Genomic DNA, 17,800 nt, shown 5'->3' on the forward strand with positions numbered 1-17,800 from the left:
CAGATATATTATAGGGCCATATGGATGCAGCTCTGTAAGACATTCACTATACTGGTTCAGCTGTCACCTATCATGGTTATTTTGCTTCCTGCTGGTGAATAATGATCTCTTTGTGGTGATATGTCTTGATCATACTGAAATGGTATCTTGGTGAGGAGCTGAGATACAATATGTTATTATTTTTATTTTTTATGCTTCAACATCAACTGTGCAGAAGATATGTCCAAAGGTTCATACATCACTGAACAGACTCCCTGCTGTGGTTCACAAACTGCCCTCTCTCTTTCTCATCCTTCAAATATCTTCTTAAACCCATGTCTTCAAGGAGCCCTTCTTGCTGCCTTCTTCTCAACATCTGCTGTTCACACAATTTCTCAACCTCATTTTTACGTAGTTTTTGCCTAATGTTTATAGAATGCCATGCCGAGTAGCAGGGCTACAGAAATGACTTCTCAATAACACACTTAACCAGAGTATTTGTATTTTATTTCTAGAGCGGTTGTTTCACTCCTTTTCCCCTCCCCCTCCTTGTATTGCAGGATGTCCCCTAGGGTTTTACGGGAAGGACTGTGCATTGGTATGCCAATGTCAGAACGGAGCCGACTGTGACCACATCAGTGGGCAGTGCACGTGCCGCACAGGGTTCATGGGGAAGCACTGCGAGCAGAGTGAGTAGGGACAGGAATTGTTTGTGCCTGATAGCAAATACTAAACCCAGAGCTGACTCTGTTGTTTTGGCCAGTCTTGTGATACAGCCTCTTGGCTTCAGTGGGAATTTTGATGGGGAAAGAGCTTCAGGAGTTGGACCTAGGCTTTTTCCAAACAGACAAAAGCCCACAGAATTAGTTATTCAGACTGATTATGATTGTGATGGCTGTTTCTTTCAATTTGTGTCTACATATAAGAGGCATCTGTACTACATTCTAGTTGCTTTGGACATGATGCTAAAAAACCCCACAACTCTGTCATGTAAAAGTAACAAATGAATCCAAGTAATTGTCATTAGCATAAACCACAATGAAAACTAATAGAAAACTAAAGAAGTACCACATCAACCCTAGTAGATAAAATTAATCTTTGCGATGTGGTTTTACAATACGACTGGATTATAAAAGTGTAATAGATGGCATTCTGTTTTCATATGTGTGTGATTCTTTAGCCAAGAAAATCAAGAATAAACACCACTGTTATCAGTGGTGGTATACTGTTGTACAAGATTAAAAATAATCAGGCTCATAGGCACAGAACTGTTAGTCCCAACTTCTGCTAACACTACAGAGTGGTGCTCCCACACTTCATGCATTATGCTTCAGTGCAAAGCAATCCATTCAACCCACTATTGTGAAGGTTTAAACCTGTCTTTGGCATCAGCATTGTGCAAAAGGCTTTGCTTTTGATGTGTGGAGGACATTACTTACTACCTATAACCAGGACTGATTTAGCTGCATCTGAATGTGAAGGGTTGTGCAGTGGGCAAGATAGCATGTGTCACACCTGGGAGCACAGTGACAGAAGGGGGGAAGGTTACCGTCCCTATAGACACACTTTTTTAAAAGCCAAAACCAAATTAATACAGTCACAAACTCCTGAGAGATTTCAGAAAATTGAGTCTCAGAAGGTGAAGAAATACCACACTTCCTCAAACCATCAGAACTACAATAATGTAACGAGCCACACAGTAACAGAGGTGGCACTATAAAAGAAATAATTTTTATCATTGTAGGATAATTCTCTACCATGCTAATTTATGCAAATAATTCTGGGAGATAAAAAAATCAAGTAAAATTCTTCCAATTAGCTTATTTTTCATAATTTAGCATTTTTGTACTGTAGGTGGTTTCTCAATGTATACATTACAGTATCAAAGTATGCTACAAGCAGCCTAGGACCAGTTTTATTTTTATATAAATGCATGGCGTATATTAGTCTCATTCTTATGGCTTTTATCTCTTGCTCTTTTACCACATCAGCGTATCTGTCATATGACATGACACCAGCCAGATATCTGGGTCCATTCACGTGATTACATGATTTTTCAAGCACTGGGATCTGAGTAACCCGGGAGTCCTAACATTCTGGTGTAGAACTGGCACCTTGTTCACATTTTGTCCATTTTTTCACTGTCTTCTACCCTTTTAATATTTTCTGTTTTTTTTTCCTTCCTAATTTCACTGCCTTAGTGGCAGAAAAATTACAGGTAAAGGAAAATCACTCCGGAATACAATTTCCTTCTCCTTTTCCTTCTTTCCTCTGCATATACACACACATATATACAGAGAGGTCGTCTTAAGAAAATCTTTTCCATAGAGTTCTACCACTAATAACACATTGCCATCTGCTGGCCACGTACAAAATCGTGTGGCTTTAGAAACAAATGGTAGCATTTATGGTGCTGAAGATCTGTAACAGCAAAACATTTAAGAAGTACTATGTCTGATTTTTATTTGCACTTACTTTGTGCAGAGTGTCCTCAAGGTACATATGGGTATGGATGCCGGCAGATATGTGACTGTCTGAACAACTCAACCTGTGACCACATCACGGGAACATGTTACTGCAGCCCAGGCTGGAAAGGGGCCAGGTGTGATCAAGGTAAAGCCTAGATACAATAAAATTATTATAATTGTTTTATATGAAACTTGGATTAACCTATTAAATGTCATCTCTGTATCATTCATTAAATTAATCTGATAAGGCATGTGTGTTTTAAGTAGTCCATTCTATTAAATTATGTATGTTCTGTAGATTTTGTAAGCATTAGATGCCTCAGTGATAGTTTATTGGAGCAAAGCACTCAAGTGTAGATTGCATGAAATGTTTTACAGTGCTGTGCTGTCCAAAGCTGCTGATAGAGCATGTGCTTTACCTTCTCTTTGCTTTTGCCTAAAGAATGTCCTTACTTTTTCACCTCCATGAAAATACCTCTTTCTGTGAAGAAGATTTGTGCTTTTTCTTAAGGCTAGGATTGTTTTCACATTTGTTTCTGACATAGTTCTGTTTTGGCATTATTAAATACAGTTAAATTAGCAGAAGAATTTAGAAGTGAAATATTGTCTTCTGTTCCTGACACATAAACTTCTGAATTTATGCTGCCTATTTTAATTTCTTCTTGTATTTCAGCTGGTGTAATTATAGTGGGAAACTTGAACAGTTTAAGTCGTACCAGTACTGCCATCCCTGCTGATTCTTACCAGATAGGAGCTATAGCAGGCATCATCATTCTTGTCCTGGTTGTGCTTTTCCTGCTAGTGCTGTTCATCATTTACAGACATAAGCAGAAAGGAAAAGAAACAAATATGCCTGCAGTGACCTATACCCCCGCTATGAGGGTCATCAATACAGATTATACCATTTCAGGTAAGTAACATTTAGAACAGGATTTTTTTTCCTCCATCTTTTGACTTTGTGCTTTTTTAGCCAAGCTCTGAAGGGGTTCAGATCTGTCCCTAGCAGGGCTTGCATGTGCACATTTCACCTTTTCACATTAGTGAGGGCTGCTGTGAGCAGAAACATACTTGATTTTGAAAAGGGTGTCTTCTACAGTTCTGCCTGGTAAGAAGAAGACTGAGACACTGCTCTCAACTGCCTTTCACAGGAGAGCAGTCCCTGAGACCACACTGACAGTGGTGCTGGTGAACTGGGAACATTGAGACCAGTGGGATGTGATGGTAGACTGGGGTGCTTACCTTACAGCTATCAGAGACAGTTCATGCAAGTTCAGAAGGATGCTGCTCCAGCATCTATGGCTGCTTAGTTTGTTCTGCATCATAGTGTTTTAATCACTGCTTTTGATACTATGAAGGTGGTTTACCCTGGTAAAATGTGTTAACTGTAATGAAAAAGTGACCATGCATCTCACTTTACTGTGAAACATTTTGCACCCTCAAATGTTTTTCTGCATTAAACACTGGAAGTAGGGACATTTCTATTCCTTTGTGCCTATTTTTAAACAGAATTGGAAAGTGTGGCAAAATGTGGTTTCTACTGAGACTTTAAATTTAATGCCAACCACTTGAATACAGAAAGATTGCTGTAACTGTAGAAAATCAGAATTTCACACTAGCTGTGGCAAGGTTCTGTAGAGAGGCAGATAGCAGAGTGGCTGGGGTTTGAAACAAATGAAAGGAAGGAGCAATGCTCTTGAAACAGAACAGGAGTTTTCGACCTATGAAAGTGCATGTGAGTTGGGATGCAATGAGTACAAGAAACTTCAGGCAATGCTGTCTTTGGCACACAGCTATTAAGGAAGGCAGCAGGCAAAGAAGCCAGCAGAAATAGTTGTTGGAGTGATATCTGGTGGCAAAGGTGGTGGTGCGCTTGCAGCACCAGAAAACGTTGCTGTGAACGTGATGGTAAAAGTGTCTATAACTAGGACAATGCTATGACTACAGAGGCAAAAGAGGGCAAGGGACCACAGCAGAAAGAGATGTTAGCAAGTGAACTTGTGAATGCTCTTTGCTGAAAGTGAGGATGTGACTAGTCAGTTACTGCTCTATATCTCTTAATTTCTTTAAATGAATGCAAGATTTTTAGATTTTTTTTTCAAGAAACTCTAAATCAGATTCTCAAATCAGTGCAGCACTGTCAAAAACATAACCTATGAAAGAATTGCCATATTATTTTTAGTTGTTCATTTCCCTTTCTTTTTCTTTTCAGAAACCATCCCTCACAGTAATGGTGGAAATGCTAACAGTCACTATTTCTCTAACCCTAGTTATCATACTCTAACTCAATGCACTACCCCACCTCATGTCAACAACATCGACAGACTGACCCTGGCAAAGGTAAAGCATAAAAATCTGGATGCTTCTGTGTAAATTAGCATTTGTTTTATTTTACTTTGTTCCCTAATGTTTCATATTTGGTTTATTTTTGCTTTCCCTGATTATAATCTGGAAATTCAGCAACTTCCCATCAGTTTCAGTTTCTGTTACCTGTCTTTCTTTGAAATAGGCAAAAAACAATCAGCTGTTTGTGAACCTTAAAAATGTGCAACCTGGAAAACGAGGGACTGTCATGGACTACACAGGAACACTGCCTGCAGACTGGAAACATGGTGGCTACCTCAATGAGCTTGGTAACAAAAAAAAAAAAAAAAAGGAGAATGTGAATGCTATTCATTCTGTTTAGGATGGATTAGAAAGCAGGGATGTTTGTTTTCCTGGTTCTCCACTCAGGGTAATACCAGGCTTGTTAGACTGTGTATGAGGTTCAGAGTTACGGGTTTGACCTTCCTTTAAGGCAGTACCCTTGGAGATAAAAAAGTGAATCCTTGTGAGGAACAATGAATCAGTTTGATGCTTAGTGCAGACATGATATGCAAAATATCTCGTACTATTTTTATAAAAAGATTTGCGTATTAATTAATTTCATAAAACAATGGGTATTGTACAATAAAAGTCTGCTTTGGCAAAATTACATATTCTTATTAAACAAATGAGAGCTTGCATATCCGTTTTTTAAATCCCCACCAAATGGAATCAGTGCTTTAAAAAGTAGATTCTCATCTCTGAGCTGCTTCAGATGTAAATTCTAGGGGCATCTTCCCAGCTAAACCTCCTCTTTGCTAAAAGACAGAGCATTGTCCTTAAGAAGAAAAATGCCTAAGAAGTGGTGAGAGTTGCTGTATCCTGCTTTATGATGTCTTTGCTGTCTTATCATCCTTTCCCTATCTCATGCATTCCAAAAAGACTGGATTGCACTGACTACATCTCTGACCAGTGAAAGCCTTAAAAGGGACTTTCAGTGCCAGTATATTTTAGCTAATTTAATTAGCTTCATTTTTGGTCCTTATCAGTATCAGATTCTGGGAATCAGAACAACAGTATGCAGCGTTACTTTTCGTCCTGCGCATCCCCAGTCTTCATCTAACCAGAACTCAGGCTCAGATCTGGGTTTTTTTAGAAAATGAGTTTCAGTCATAATGCTTTAGTGTTCAACTTCACATTTTCTTAAGAGCATTTGTACTAGCACTTAAGACTCCTAAGAGATATTGACTGTGGTTAGCCCACTGCAGTAGATCTTGATTAACAGGGAGATCTAGAGGACTGGATGAATGCTGATGTTATATCTGTTTTCTAGAAGATCAAATGGGATTACTAGGGTATCTCTAGTCTGGTGACCCAGGCATTAGTCTTGGTAAAAACAACAGAACAGCTGACATGAGATCTAATAAATAAAAACAGGGTAGGAATAAAATTAATTGGTTTAGGTCTCTTCAAGAAACATGATTTAGTCCTTGGAAACTATGAATTTTGTTTAAAGAGATACTGTATAGGTAAAATGATTTTAGGCTTTTGTAAGGCTTCTAGCATTGTACCACAGTACAATCTGATTAAAAAATTAGCACTCTATAATATCAATCAAGGCTATTTGAATGGATTAGCAACCAGGTAAGTGCCAGGCCTCTGAAGACAGTTGTCAGGCATTGCTGATTGCTTATGTTTATATTGAGAGAAATCTGTTACTAACACATAATTGCAAAGCTGTAGACTTAGGTGCTAGGTGTTTAGGCCGTTCCTGCAGGAGAAGGGACTGGAACAGAGTGACTTTAGACAACACAATGGGAGTCATTAACTTTGCAAGCAAAGTACCAAGAACTGGAGTGAACTTTGCATACTCCCAGATTTTCAGGTCAAGATGGGATGCCTTTCTGGTAGATACAATTTATCCAGACAAAAAATATGCTTTAATCAAACAGCAGTTATTAGACTCATTCAGGAGTAACTGGGGGAAGCATAATGGCCTGTGACATATATATGAGGGTCCCTTATGACCTTAACCACCTTCTCTGTTCAGGAAGCTACTGTTTGAAAGTGTGCAAGCAAATAGCAACAATGCTTCTGTAACCCTGTGCTGGGCAGTTTCACTGTGCTTATAAAAGAATTATTCTGCTAAGGTAGTCATTAGTCCCAAAGCAAATCTTAAGGCTTTAGAAGCTGTTATCTAATCACTTTTCTTTGATTTTAAAACTACTCTGTTTTTTATATCATTTTTCTTAGGTGCTTTTGGACTTGATAGGGGATATTTGGGAAAGTCCCTGAAAGGTGAGGTTATTTTCTGATGCATTTAGTTGAAATGACGTAGACATTCAGTTTACTCTTCTAAATTATCTTTTGTTTCTCTGTGAAGAGAATATAAAATAATTTTAGACTAAATTATTCCTAGACACTGAATCAATAAATGAAGTTTGTTTACTTTTTTTTTTCTTTTTTGAGGGAAGAGTTTAAAAAAAAACACCAAAAAACCCCCCCAAACCAAACCAAGTCTTTTTAAGTCCCCTATGTGTCACATACATCAAATGTTTCTGGAATGCTCAAGTCATGAAATGGCTTTATTCTAGACAGCAGATGGGGGATGGCCCTTGAATTCAGCCTAGTGAGACAGGTAAGGATGCCTCTGATAAAAGGCTTTAAAAGAGAACCAGTTCTTCTTGCAACTGGCCTGGTCAGTGTAGGACTGCATGACTACAAGCCTGCAGTGCCACATCACATTCAGTGCAGGCCTTCAGAAGGGATATCAAAATATGAATACATAGAGAGAAAGGCGAAGCCTCAGAAGTTCAGGATAGTGATGATATTTTCATCTTTTGAATTCTGCAGTTTTCTCATAAGACTTTATACCGGACCACTTATACTGGTGTGTGCCGCTATCTTTGTTATATGATTAAGGTATGGCAAGGGTGACTAGAATGCCTGGATATCTAAACAATGAAAAAAGTGTAACTAAGTACATATGAATTATGAGTTAGATATGTAGACAAAAGCAGCTGGTTTGTCACCTTGTGTATAATACAAGACAATTAAACTGAGGGAGTGATTTATTATACCTGACATTTCTTGGAGGATTAGGGGAAGGCCAATTTAAAATATCGTAGAAGAGTCACAGTTGTGAGCACCTAACCACTGACAGGTTCACCAAGGTCAGTCTCACACTAGATACTCAGAGTTGGGAACAAGCTGAGAAAGTCTCAGCTCTAAAGCTTAAGTAACACAGCGTATCACAAAACAACACAGAGAACAGAGTAACCACAAAATCTCTTCCCAGCATAACAAAATACGTCTTCTCTTAAACTACAGTTACCTGTCCTTCAGCTAAATCCTGAAATGACAAGCCACCTGATGTTTCCTTTTCAGTTCACCTATGTGTACCTTATGGAAACTTAGGAGAAGCTGGTTACTCTTTCAGTGTGGCTGCATACCCAAATACCAAACACCAAATAGGCCATCCCTAGAAGTCACCACCTGCCCAGACATTGCTGTTGGGAACAGTCTTAGATCTTCTAATAGTGTCCTGAGTTCAGCACTTGGAAAGGCAAAAAGTATTCTGAAGTGCCTATTAAAAACTGATTCTACACATTTTTTGTATCTATTGCTAGCTATTTTAACCAGAATTGAAGGTGCTTAGACTTTGCAACAGGAATTTGCTGATGGCAAGACCAAGGCTACAAAAGAGCATAGCAGTTAGAGTAGCTTTCCTTAATTGCTGTATAACAATTTTGCAGTTATGACTGGTTTCCATTTAAATATTCATTTATGAGTGACTTTTTAGAATTCAAAATTAAAGAATGCCCTGTTTATTAGCGATGTCCATAGTATGTAGCATGCTTGAGAGAGTAATGTATTTTCTTCTTGCAGATCTAGTGAAGAACTCTGAATACAATTTAAGTAATTGCTCATTAAGTAGTTCTGAGAACCCATATGCTACTATAAAAGACCCACCAGCTCTTGTACCAAAAAGTTCTGAATGTGGATATGTTGAAATGAAGTCACCAGCACGCAGGGACTCCCCATATGCTGAGATTGCCGGCTCTGCTTCAGCCAATAAGAATGTTTATGAAGTTGGTAAGTACAAAATCTACTTCTAGATGTTGAAGGTTAAGAACAAAGAGCACAGAACTTTTTTTCTTTGAATTAGTTTAACCAAAACACATGAAAAATCACTGACAAAAAGGATGATGTGTTCAGATTCTATTCTCTGCTCAAAAGCTGTAACAACAGTCTTATTCTTTTGAGATAAGTGGTGTAATTCACAAGAACAGAGTTTGAAATATGTTCAGCTCTGTTCTATAACCTAGAGATACCTCTGAATTTCCCTGGTTTGAAACCCTTGCTTTACACAACACCATGAAGATAAGATGAGCATTGGATTGCAGTATAATTCAACTCTAGATTAGGCTGTTAAGTACTGAACACAGCTGGAGTAAGTGTATGGAAAATAACGTTTTCCTTCTCTTGATCTGAAAAAACAGCATCTTCACCCACAGACATAGTATTTTACTGGTATGGGCCCTATCTAGTTACTGCATTACCGTAGTTACTGTAGTTACAGAAAATCGTGGGGTCTCGTGGAATGGTAATTATCCTAATGGTCTCTGGTCTGGAATAAAGTGTATGTCACATGTCATAGGATACCATCTTCCTTTTCTGTCCCCAATTAGAGATTCCTCTGAAATCCATCAATATCCCCATGGTGCTTCAAAGCTTTTTTATAAAATCTTGATTAAAAATCCCAAATTTGGGCTTTTTTTTTTTAGTTTTTCCACACACGAAGAACAGGTGCTGATCTATTTGCTTCCGTCAGTAAAAGTCCACAGGTGTAACTTAGTGTAAACCCAAAACATCTTAACATCAACCTTTGTTTCTACACCTGCATTTCAGGACTCAGCATGACAAGGAATCTTTATATTGAAGCAGAAAGGAGTGGATATTTTGTAATGCAAACTGAAATGAAAAACAGTGTTTGCCTTCTGTTTGCCATTTCTAGTGCTGAATGTTTGTGCTCTCTTTTATCACAGAACCTACGGTCAGCATTGTCCAGGGAGCATTCAGCAGCAGTGGACGTTTCAGCCAGGATCCTTATGATCTTCCAAAAAACAGCCATATTCCATGTCATTATGACTTACTACCGGTTCGAGATAGCCCCACATCCTCTACAAAGGAGGTCAGCAGTGAATGACCCCAAAAGCTGATGTGTGGGACTCTGAAGGGGCAAAGTGGCATGGTTGTGCTCCTTCTTCTAGTTTAGCATCATTTTGGCTCTTAATCTGTCCAGCAGACAAGTGCTGTACATTAAACAGAATCTCAACATGAGGTTTGTGTTGTGTATACAAGTGACAGATGGGCAAATGCCACACTCTGGGGATCCTGATCATTCTTTTTTTCATGGCAGTAAATATTATAGAAACAGGTATGCAACTCATTTATTCTATAATATACTGGCTTAAAAATATAAGTTTGCAGATTAGTTTTGATAACATCCCATTTCAGCTACTTTAAATATAGACTTCGTATTTCTCATGTTTCAGAGTAGAAATACTTCCAGGACAGTGCAATTTACCAAATACCACTTTGTACAGGTGATCTGATTCACTAGTTATGTAGAAGAAAAACTGCTTTGCCAAATTTTACCTTCCATTGTGATCTTTAGTCAAGACATACTAAGAAACAAGATTGGATGGGGATAAGTAAGCACAATCTGCAGTTGTTTGGGAAATCCATCATCAGGCTTTTTTGTCCACTACTGGCAGTGGGATATCTTGCTTGAATAGTTTTGGAGATAAAAGCATTGCATACATCAATATTATACGATGCCTCAAGATCTCTTGGTACTCCAGACCCAGCACCCGTCTTCAGCAAATCTTTTGTTACCATTCAGCTCCATATGTTGCAGTTCTGACCACTATGTCTGCCATACACAACTAAAAAAAAATAACATATCAATAATTCATAAATTATGTAAATTAAATCAGTCTATTTTTATCACCATGGACTGATTATGTAAGGAGTGGACAAAGGTGATGACTGCTGTAAATCTTAACTGCAAGGAAAGGTTTACATTTTATAAACAGGTAGTAATAATGACTGTAATATAGGATAAAGATAGTAAAGTGTTCTGGTTTTTTTCTTAGAAATAACTAAGCAATCTCTGTGCATACTTGCTAAAAAGGCACCTTTTTTTTTATAATTGATGTCATGCTTAAGCTGGTCTTTTGCATTGCTAATAATGTGACACATCTAGTCCCCATTCTTCATTAACTTGTGTCTCCTCTTTTACTCTGTGTCTGTGTTTCTAGTGATCTAGTGTGTAATTGCAAAAGTATTCTACTTTGTGTCCATTTATTTTGCATTTTTGCCAGCTGGACTTTATTTGTCTGGTTAAAGGGACCTCTGGGCAGAGGGAGAGGATTAAAGTAAGAATTCATGTCTGATGCTTATCAGAGGTGGTTAGCTAATGCATAATAGTTTAACTTAATGAATTGGGAAAAAAAATCAAGGCGTTTTTGTCGAGGATAATAACAAGAATGCTGAAGAAAAGTGAAAAACAGTCCCTCTTGAAAGTTTAGCTTATTCTGATGACTATATGGATGGACATCATCTTTCCAAAAGGCTCCCTTCTCTCCCTCCAAAAGAATCTGTTATGAACTGCATAATTCAGAGGAAATTAAATTTGCCAAGGTATCCATCTATTGAAGCAAAATTGTCCCCCAAACACATCAGCCTAAAAATAAAATGGTTGATATAGACTGGACATTCTCTTTCAGTGGAAAGTTACCTTTAGATACCTAAAAATGATGTGGCAGTATTACTTTCAGCTGCTGCTGATGTCAGGGATGCTACCTGCTAACATTCTTATGACATAACCCCAACAGGCTTTTCCACCCTGCCCTGGTGGTAACTCTGTAGCTTCTTGTGAATGGCTTGTCTGGAGGATTGGTATATCCTCGACTGATGGGGACTGGATGGGGAAAGGATACAGGCATATAATGGGAAGCAGTAGTCCTCTCTTCTTTCTGTGCTGGGGTCACATTTTGGCACATGAGACCTGTGATGCACTACAACAATGTGAAGGGCAGTTGATAGGTCAAGAGTTCAGTTTACATGCTCTCTGGCTTAGCACAGGGAGTGCCATGACCATTTTTATCTGCTAACAGTCTGAGACAAAGAATTATCACTATTGTGACAGCATTGATACATTCCTAAGAAAATCACAACCAGTTTCCTTTGGAATATGAAATGCAACAGAGGATCGACTGGAAGAAAAACTGAAAAAACTTTTGGAATTTTTTTTAGGAGGAACCCCTGAGCTCAAGTAGAAATACAATTTGCTTTTATTTGTTGTCACTGAAGTGGTGATAAATGAGAGATCTGCATCCAAAGACATTGTTGCTGATGTGCCCAAGCCTGAGAATGTATATGCCTGTATGAAGTGCCCTATAACGTTCTTGGTTTTTGCTGGCTGTGAGCACTGGCTGTTTTACATTTCCCTGGGCATTTCTTGTATAGCCATGGAATAAATGATTTTATTATCTTTGGATTTTGCAAGTACAGATATTAACCACAAGATTTCAAAAAACAGTTACCATTTAATCCCTCCGTAAGACAAAGTACTGATTGGGTTTGTGTGCATATAGATAACATGTACAGCTACTGGTATATACATGTGTTTGTACTGTGTGAAACAGACTTTAAAATAAAACCTTTATTTGAAGCCATGAATAGCAAATGCTGTATTTAGCAATTGTGAGCTCACAAAAATTTATTTTCTTACTCCGTGTAAAATTTGGAGACCACTAGATAAATTAATCTTCATAATATAAACAGTCTTTTATATGAAAAAGTGAAGAGCTGAATAAATTATATTTGTTTGAAAATTTCCAGTATGTCACATAGCCTCAAGTGGTATATTCAGCCAAATATCCATAAAACCAGATGAGTTTCTGATAATTTTGCCTATTGTGTATGTTCTGAATATACACATTGCCAAAGTCTGCCTTTCTATATGTGTGTAAAACTCTTGCTGTGTAGTCAGCATAAGCAATGTCTGCATATTTCTGAGCCGGATTTGCAATACATATAGGTCACATAAACGACTTGTGAATTTACTTCAGTGAATGATTGTTGGTAGACACTCAGAACACAGATTGCCTGCAGGGGTAATACATTCTTGTTAAATGGTAGCTGTGTATCATTCCAGAGGAAAAAAACACATGGGAGTTGCATTAGCAATCCTGCTATCTCCTGTACGGCTAGGGAGGCTTGCTCTGGAGTATACTCTGCTGTCACTTTAAGAGACTCCCAACTCAGTCCTCATGACTGTCACATAGCCCTTTCTGTAGATCCCAGTATGCTCTTTAGAGAGTTTAAATATTTCTGAACACGCATAATATATTGTGGTGGGAATTTAATGAGTAAGTTGATAAAATAATTTTAGCAAACACCATCTACTCAAGAGAATTGGCTTCACCACAGGCAGGAAAGAGATGCCTTGCATCTATATATTCACATTACAATAGTGAGAAATATAGCACGGAAAATGGAGATACCTATCCCCTAGCAACTTGTTATCAGTTTAATAAAGTGCAAAATGCCACACAAAGTTAATAGCCAATTTTAAAGTAAGTAGTGAGTATAAACTTTAGGTTTTAAATAATGTAGGCATATTAATTCTGGTCATTTAGCAGCATAATGAACCTCAAGGCTTTTAACTCTATCAAAGGTTTTTTAATCACAACACACTGTTACACATAAAATTTGTCCTTATCTTGATCCAGAGAACTCCCATTAATTTTAACTGGAGATGCTCATGCAGATTACAGGGGAAAGAAGATTTCATTGTACTCATACTTTCTGCTGAGACAATCTGCAAAGTCGAGTTAATATTGAAGTGAAGCTAGGATAAAACAAAATCAAAAGTGGGAATGTGTTATTCAAAATATATTGGATTTTACAAGTACTGTGACTACAATTGAATTTTTTATTAGGTATGTGTCCAAATAATAATCCTCATACTGAAGTTCTAAAGTCCAGACTGAATAATAGAGAGCTAATGTTGACAAAAGTGCTTTATATTAAAGATTGTATATATAGTAGTTTAAATGACTGGAAACAAATGGATGCATGTTCATTAATTACTGTACAGAAGATCTCGTCATTTGGTACACTCATACTAGTGCTAGAGCACTGAACCTAACTCTTCTATCTTCAGTTTTTTAGCCCACAAAACTTCACTTTGATATGATTGAACTGTAATATATTTTTTAAGAAAACCTATCAAGTATGCCTAGCTTTTTTCTTAGCTGTAACAAAAAAGTGTTTTGTTGTGAAAATATATATATTTTCCAAAGATGACTGATGTTCATCATTCTGCCCTTCACTACCATTTATTTCACTTCACATACGTGTAGGTTAATGTAATAAAGTTTCTAATGAAAGACGGGAAATGCTTTGAAATTTTTTGGTTTGTTTTTCATTTGCTTAGGATGGGTCTTGAAATTGCATGGGAAATATAAAAAAATGTTATCCTTGTCCATGCTGGATCACCAAGTAATGTATTTTCTCTCTTATAGAAAGCAAGTGGTTTATGAGATGCTTTGCAGAAAATCAAGGCTGATTTTGAACTGCTGAACTTCTCTGATTACTGTCTGTTCCTGCAGGAGGAATTAATTCCATAAACAGGGCGATTCTTTCAAGACTGTCTCTTGAATGGTTAAAGCTTTAAACTTGAGAAAGGTGGAGACCTGAGTTGCCAAAAGCAAGGCATTTCCATTTTTCAGTAGGATAATAGCCTTGAATTAACCATTAACAAGTCAGTAACCAAAATACAAGCGCAGCATAGAAGGGGGTAACATTGTCATTTCTGGTTTTTAGCTCTGACCCCCTAGGATGAATCTAACACACTGGCCACAGATACCTGGTGTGGGAAATTGTTTACTATAATAGTTTAATCAAGGATGAGAGATTAGCATTAAGAACTAATCATGGAAACATAGAATGGTTTGGATTGGAAAAAGATAAAGACAGGAGAGACCCGCCAGAGCAAGCGAAGTGCTGCCTGTGCCCACCTGCCAGTGGGAGGAAGCAGGGGAGCAAAGAGGGCTGGCCAGAGTACTGGGGTGTGGGGAGAACCTGTGGGACTGAGGTGTTACCGAGTGAACCCTCTCGCCCTATGTGCCTGGAGACGTCTGCCAGGGCCAGAGCGAGCTGGCGGGGTCCTGGGAAGACACGGCGAGGCCTCAGTGACTGGCGTGAAACACCAATGCCGAGCACAAGGACAAGAGATGGGGGTATGGAGTGGGCAGGGGTGCTGTGGTGACCCCAGATGCATGCACTGGGGCAGCAGAACTGCTGGGACAAGCACTGCGGCCAAGGATGGCCAGTAGTGACATCCCCAAGGGACGGGCTGAGATTTCTCCAAGCCATGGACTGATGTCACCTCGTGATGGATTGCGATGTTATTAAGCGATGGATTCTGACCAGGCGTTCCTCACTGCTTAAATTTGGGCGCGAGTCTCACCCAGCTGGCTTGTGCCTGCACTCCAGCTGAGCGAGGTCGTGAAGCTGCACTGTTGGACGTGATAAGATAAGGGGGAGCTCAAAGAAAGAGACACAGAGACCCTATTGTAGGGAGGATGATTCTCCTGATGGTGGATGGTGAATGGATGATTGCGGGATGGTGGATTGTGGAAGGTGGATGGTGGACAGTTGGGAAAAAAGATGGTGGATGGTGGAGGCTGGATTGTAGGATAGTTGGATGGTGGATGGAAGATGGTGGATGGTGAATGGTGGGAAGGGGGATGGTGGATAGTGGATAGTGGATAGTGGAATGGTGGAGGGTAGATGGGGAATGGTGGATGCTTGGAAGGAGGATGGTGGATGGTGGATTCTGAGATGTTGGATGGTGGGAAGTTGGATGGAGGATGATGGATTTTTGAAAGGAGGATGGTGGATGGTGGGAAGGTGGATGGTAGATTTTGGGAAGGTGGGTGGTGGATGGTGAATGTTGTATTTTGAGAAAGAGGATGGTTGATGCTGGATGGTGGATTGTGGGATGGTGGATGGATGGTGAGAATCTGGGTGGTGGATTGTGGGATCGTGGATGGTGAACGGTATGAAAGTTGTTTGTGGATGGTGAATGGTGAATTGTGGGAAGGTCGATGGCGGATGGTGGATGGTGGATGGTGAGAAGGTGGATGGTGGGTGGTGGATTGTGGATTGTGGTATGCTCGATGGGGGATGGTGTATTATGGGATGGTGGATGGTTGATGGGGGATGGTGAACGGTCAACGGTGGGAAGGTAGATGATTGATGATGGATTGTGGGATGGTGCATGGTGTATGGTGGGAAGATCGATGGTGCATGGTAGATGTTGTATTGTGGGATGGGTGGAAGAAGGACGGTGGATGGTGGATTGTGGAAAGGTGGATGATGGTTGTTGGATGATGCATTGTGGGATGGTGTATGGTGGGATGTTGGATGTTGGATGGTGGATGGTGGATGGTAGATCTTAGTTTTTCCATTCTAGGAGTCGCCCAAGTGCCCACTTGAGTCTGCTCCCAGTGATTTCCGTCGGGAGCCTGACGAGCATTTCGATCGGACCTAAACAGACAAAGGGACCTCAGGAAACAGTTGAGGCTCAGGAGTCCTTCAGAAATAAATGAAGCAAAGCACAAGCAAAGCTTCCATGCATCGCATCACAGTTTAATCTTAGTAAGTGTCAGAAATTCATCTTTCTGAGGCCTTTCCCTTTCAGTGGGGCTGCTCCTGTCCGGTGTCACATTCTTCTGGCATTGTCCCCATCTGCAGCCTTGCCCGTGTCCAGGTGCACCCACGGCAGCTCCACTCCACGGCCCTGGAGTCACATTCTGGCCAGTGGACTGATGGGTGGTGGATGGGTCATGGTGGATGGTGGGAAGGTGGATGGTGGATCGTATATTGTGGGATGGTGGATGGTGGATAGTGGGAAAATGGATGGTGTACTGTGGGAAGGTTGATGGTGAATGGTTGGAATAAAGATGGTGGATGGTGGAGGGTGCATTGTGGGATGGTGGATGGTGGATGGTTGGAAGGTGGATATTGGACTGTGGATGGTGAATGGTGGGAAGGTGGATGGTGGATGGTGGATAGTGGATTGTGGGTTGGTGGAGGGTGAATGGGGGATGGTGGATGGTCGGAAGGAGGATGGTGGATGGTGGATTGTGGGATGATGGATATTGGATGGTGGATGGTTGGAAGCTGTATGGTGGATGGTGGATTGTGGGATGGAGGATGGTGGATGTATTGTGGGATGGTTGCTGGTGGGAAGGTGGATGCTGCGATGTAAGATGTTTGATTGTGGGATGGTTGCTGGTGGATTGCAGATAGTGGATGGTGGACGGTGGGAAGGTGAATGATGGATGGTGGATTTTGGGACAGTAGAAGGTGGATGTAGGGAAAGTGGATGGTGGATAGTTTGATGGTGAATGTTGGGTGGTGGATGGTAGACTCTGGGATGGTGGGGGGTGGATGGATGATGGTGGATTGTGGGAAGGTGGATGGTGTATTTTCAGAAGGTGGATCATGGAAGGTGTATGGTGGATTGTGCGATAGTGGACTGTGGGATGGTGGATGGTGTATTGTGGGATGTTGGATGTTGGATTGTGGATTATGGATGGTTGATGGTGGATGGTAGATTGTGGGATGGGGACTGGTTAATAGTGGATGGTGGGAAGCTGGATGTTGGATTGTGGATAGTGGGATGGTGGATGGTGGATGATGTGAAGGTGGTTGGTGGATGGTGGATGGTGAATTGTAGTGAGGTGAATGGCGGATGGTGTGTGGTTGGAAGGTGGATAGTGGTTGGTGGATGGTGGACTGTGAATTGTGGGAAGGTGGATGATGGATTGTGGGATGGTGGATCGTATATGGTGGGAATATCAATGGTGCATGGTGAATGTTTATTGTGGGATGGGTAGAAGGATGATGGTGGATGGTGGATTATGGTATGGTAGATGGTGGATGGTGGAGTGTGAGAAGGTTGATGA

The 17,800-nt window shown here is 40.1% G+C and overlaps 1 protein-coding gene across 1 annotated transcript in view; it reads left to right on the top strand.

Annotated features, from left to right (window-relative positions):
• The window catches only part of MEGF10 (multiple EGF like domains 10), a 108,132-nt gene extending 93,911 nt beyond the window's left edge, over window positions 1-14,221 (top strand). The window contains exons 18-25 of the mRNA XM_074812945.1: window positions 540-668; window positions 2,464-2,592; window positions 3,121-3,357; window positions 4,657-4,784; window positions 4,954-5,077; window positions 7,002-7,046; window positions 8,637-8,843; window positions 9,797-14,221. Coding sequence (XP_074669046.1) covers window positions 540-668; window positions 2,464-2,592; window positions 3,121-3,357; window positions 4,657-4,784; window positions 4,954-5,077; window positions 7,002-7,046; window positions 8,637-8,843; window positions 9,797-9,957 — 1,160 coding nt within the window. The 3' untranslated portion in view covers window positions 9,958-14,221. The remainder of the gene's footprint in view (window positions 1-539; window positions 669-2,463; window positions 2,593-3,120; window positions 3,358-4,656; window positions 4,785-4,953; window positions 5,078-7,001; window positions 7,047-8,636; window positions 8,844-9,796) is intronic.
• The last annotated feature ends 3,579 nt before the right edge of the window (window positions 14,222-17,800 follow it).

This window comes from Strix aluco, chromosome Z (genome assembly GCF_031877795.1).
Source record: "Strix aluco isolate bStrAlu1 chromosome Z, bStrAlu1.hap1, whole genome shotgun sequence".
Taxonomy (NCBI): Eukaryota; Metazoa; Chordata; class Aves; order Strigiformes; family Strigidae; genus Strix; species Strix aluco.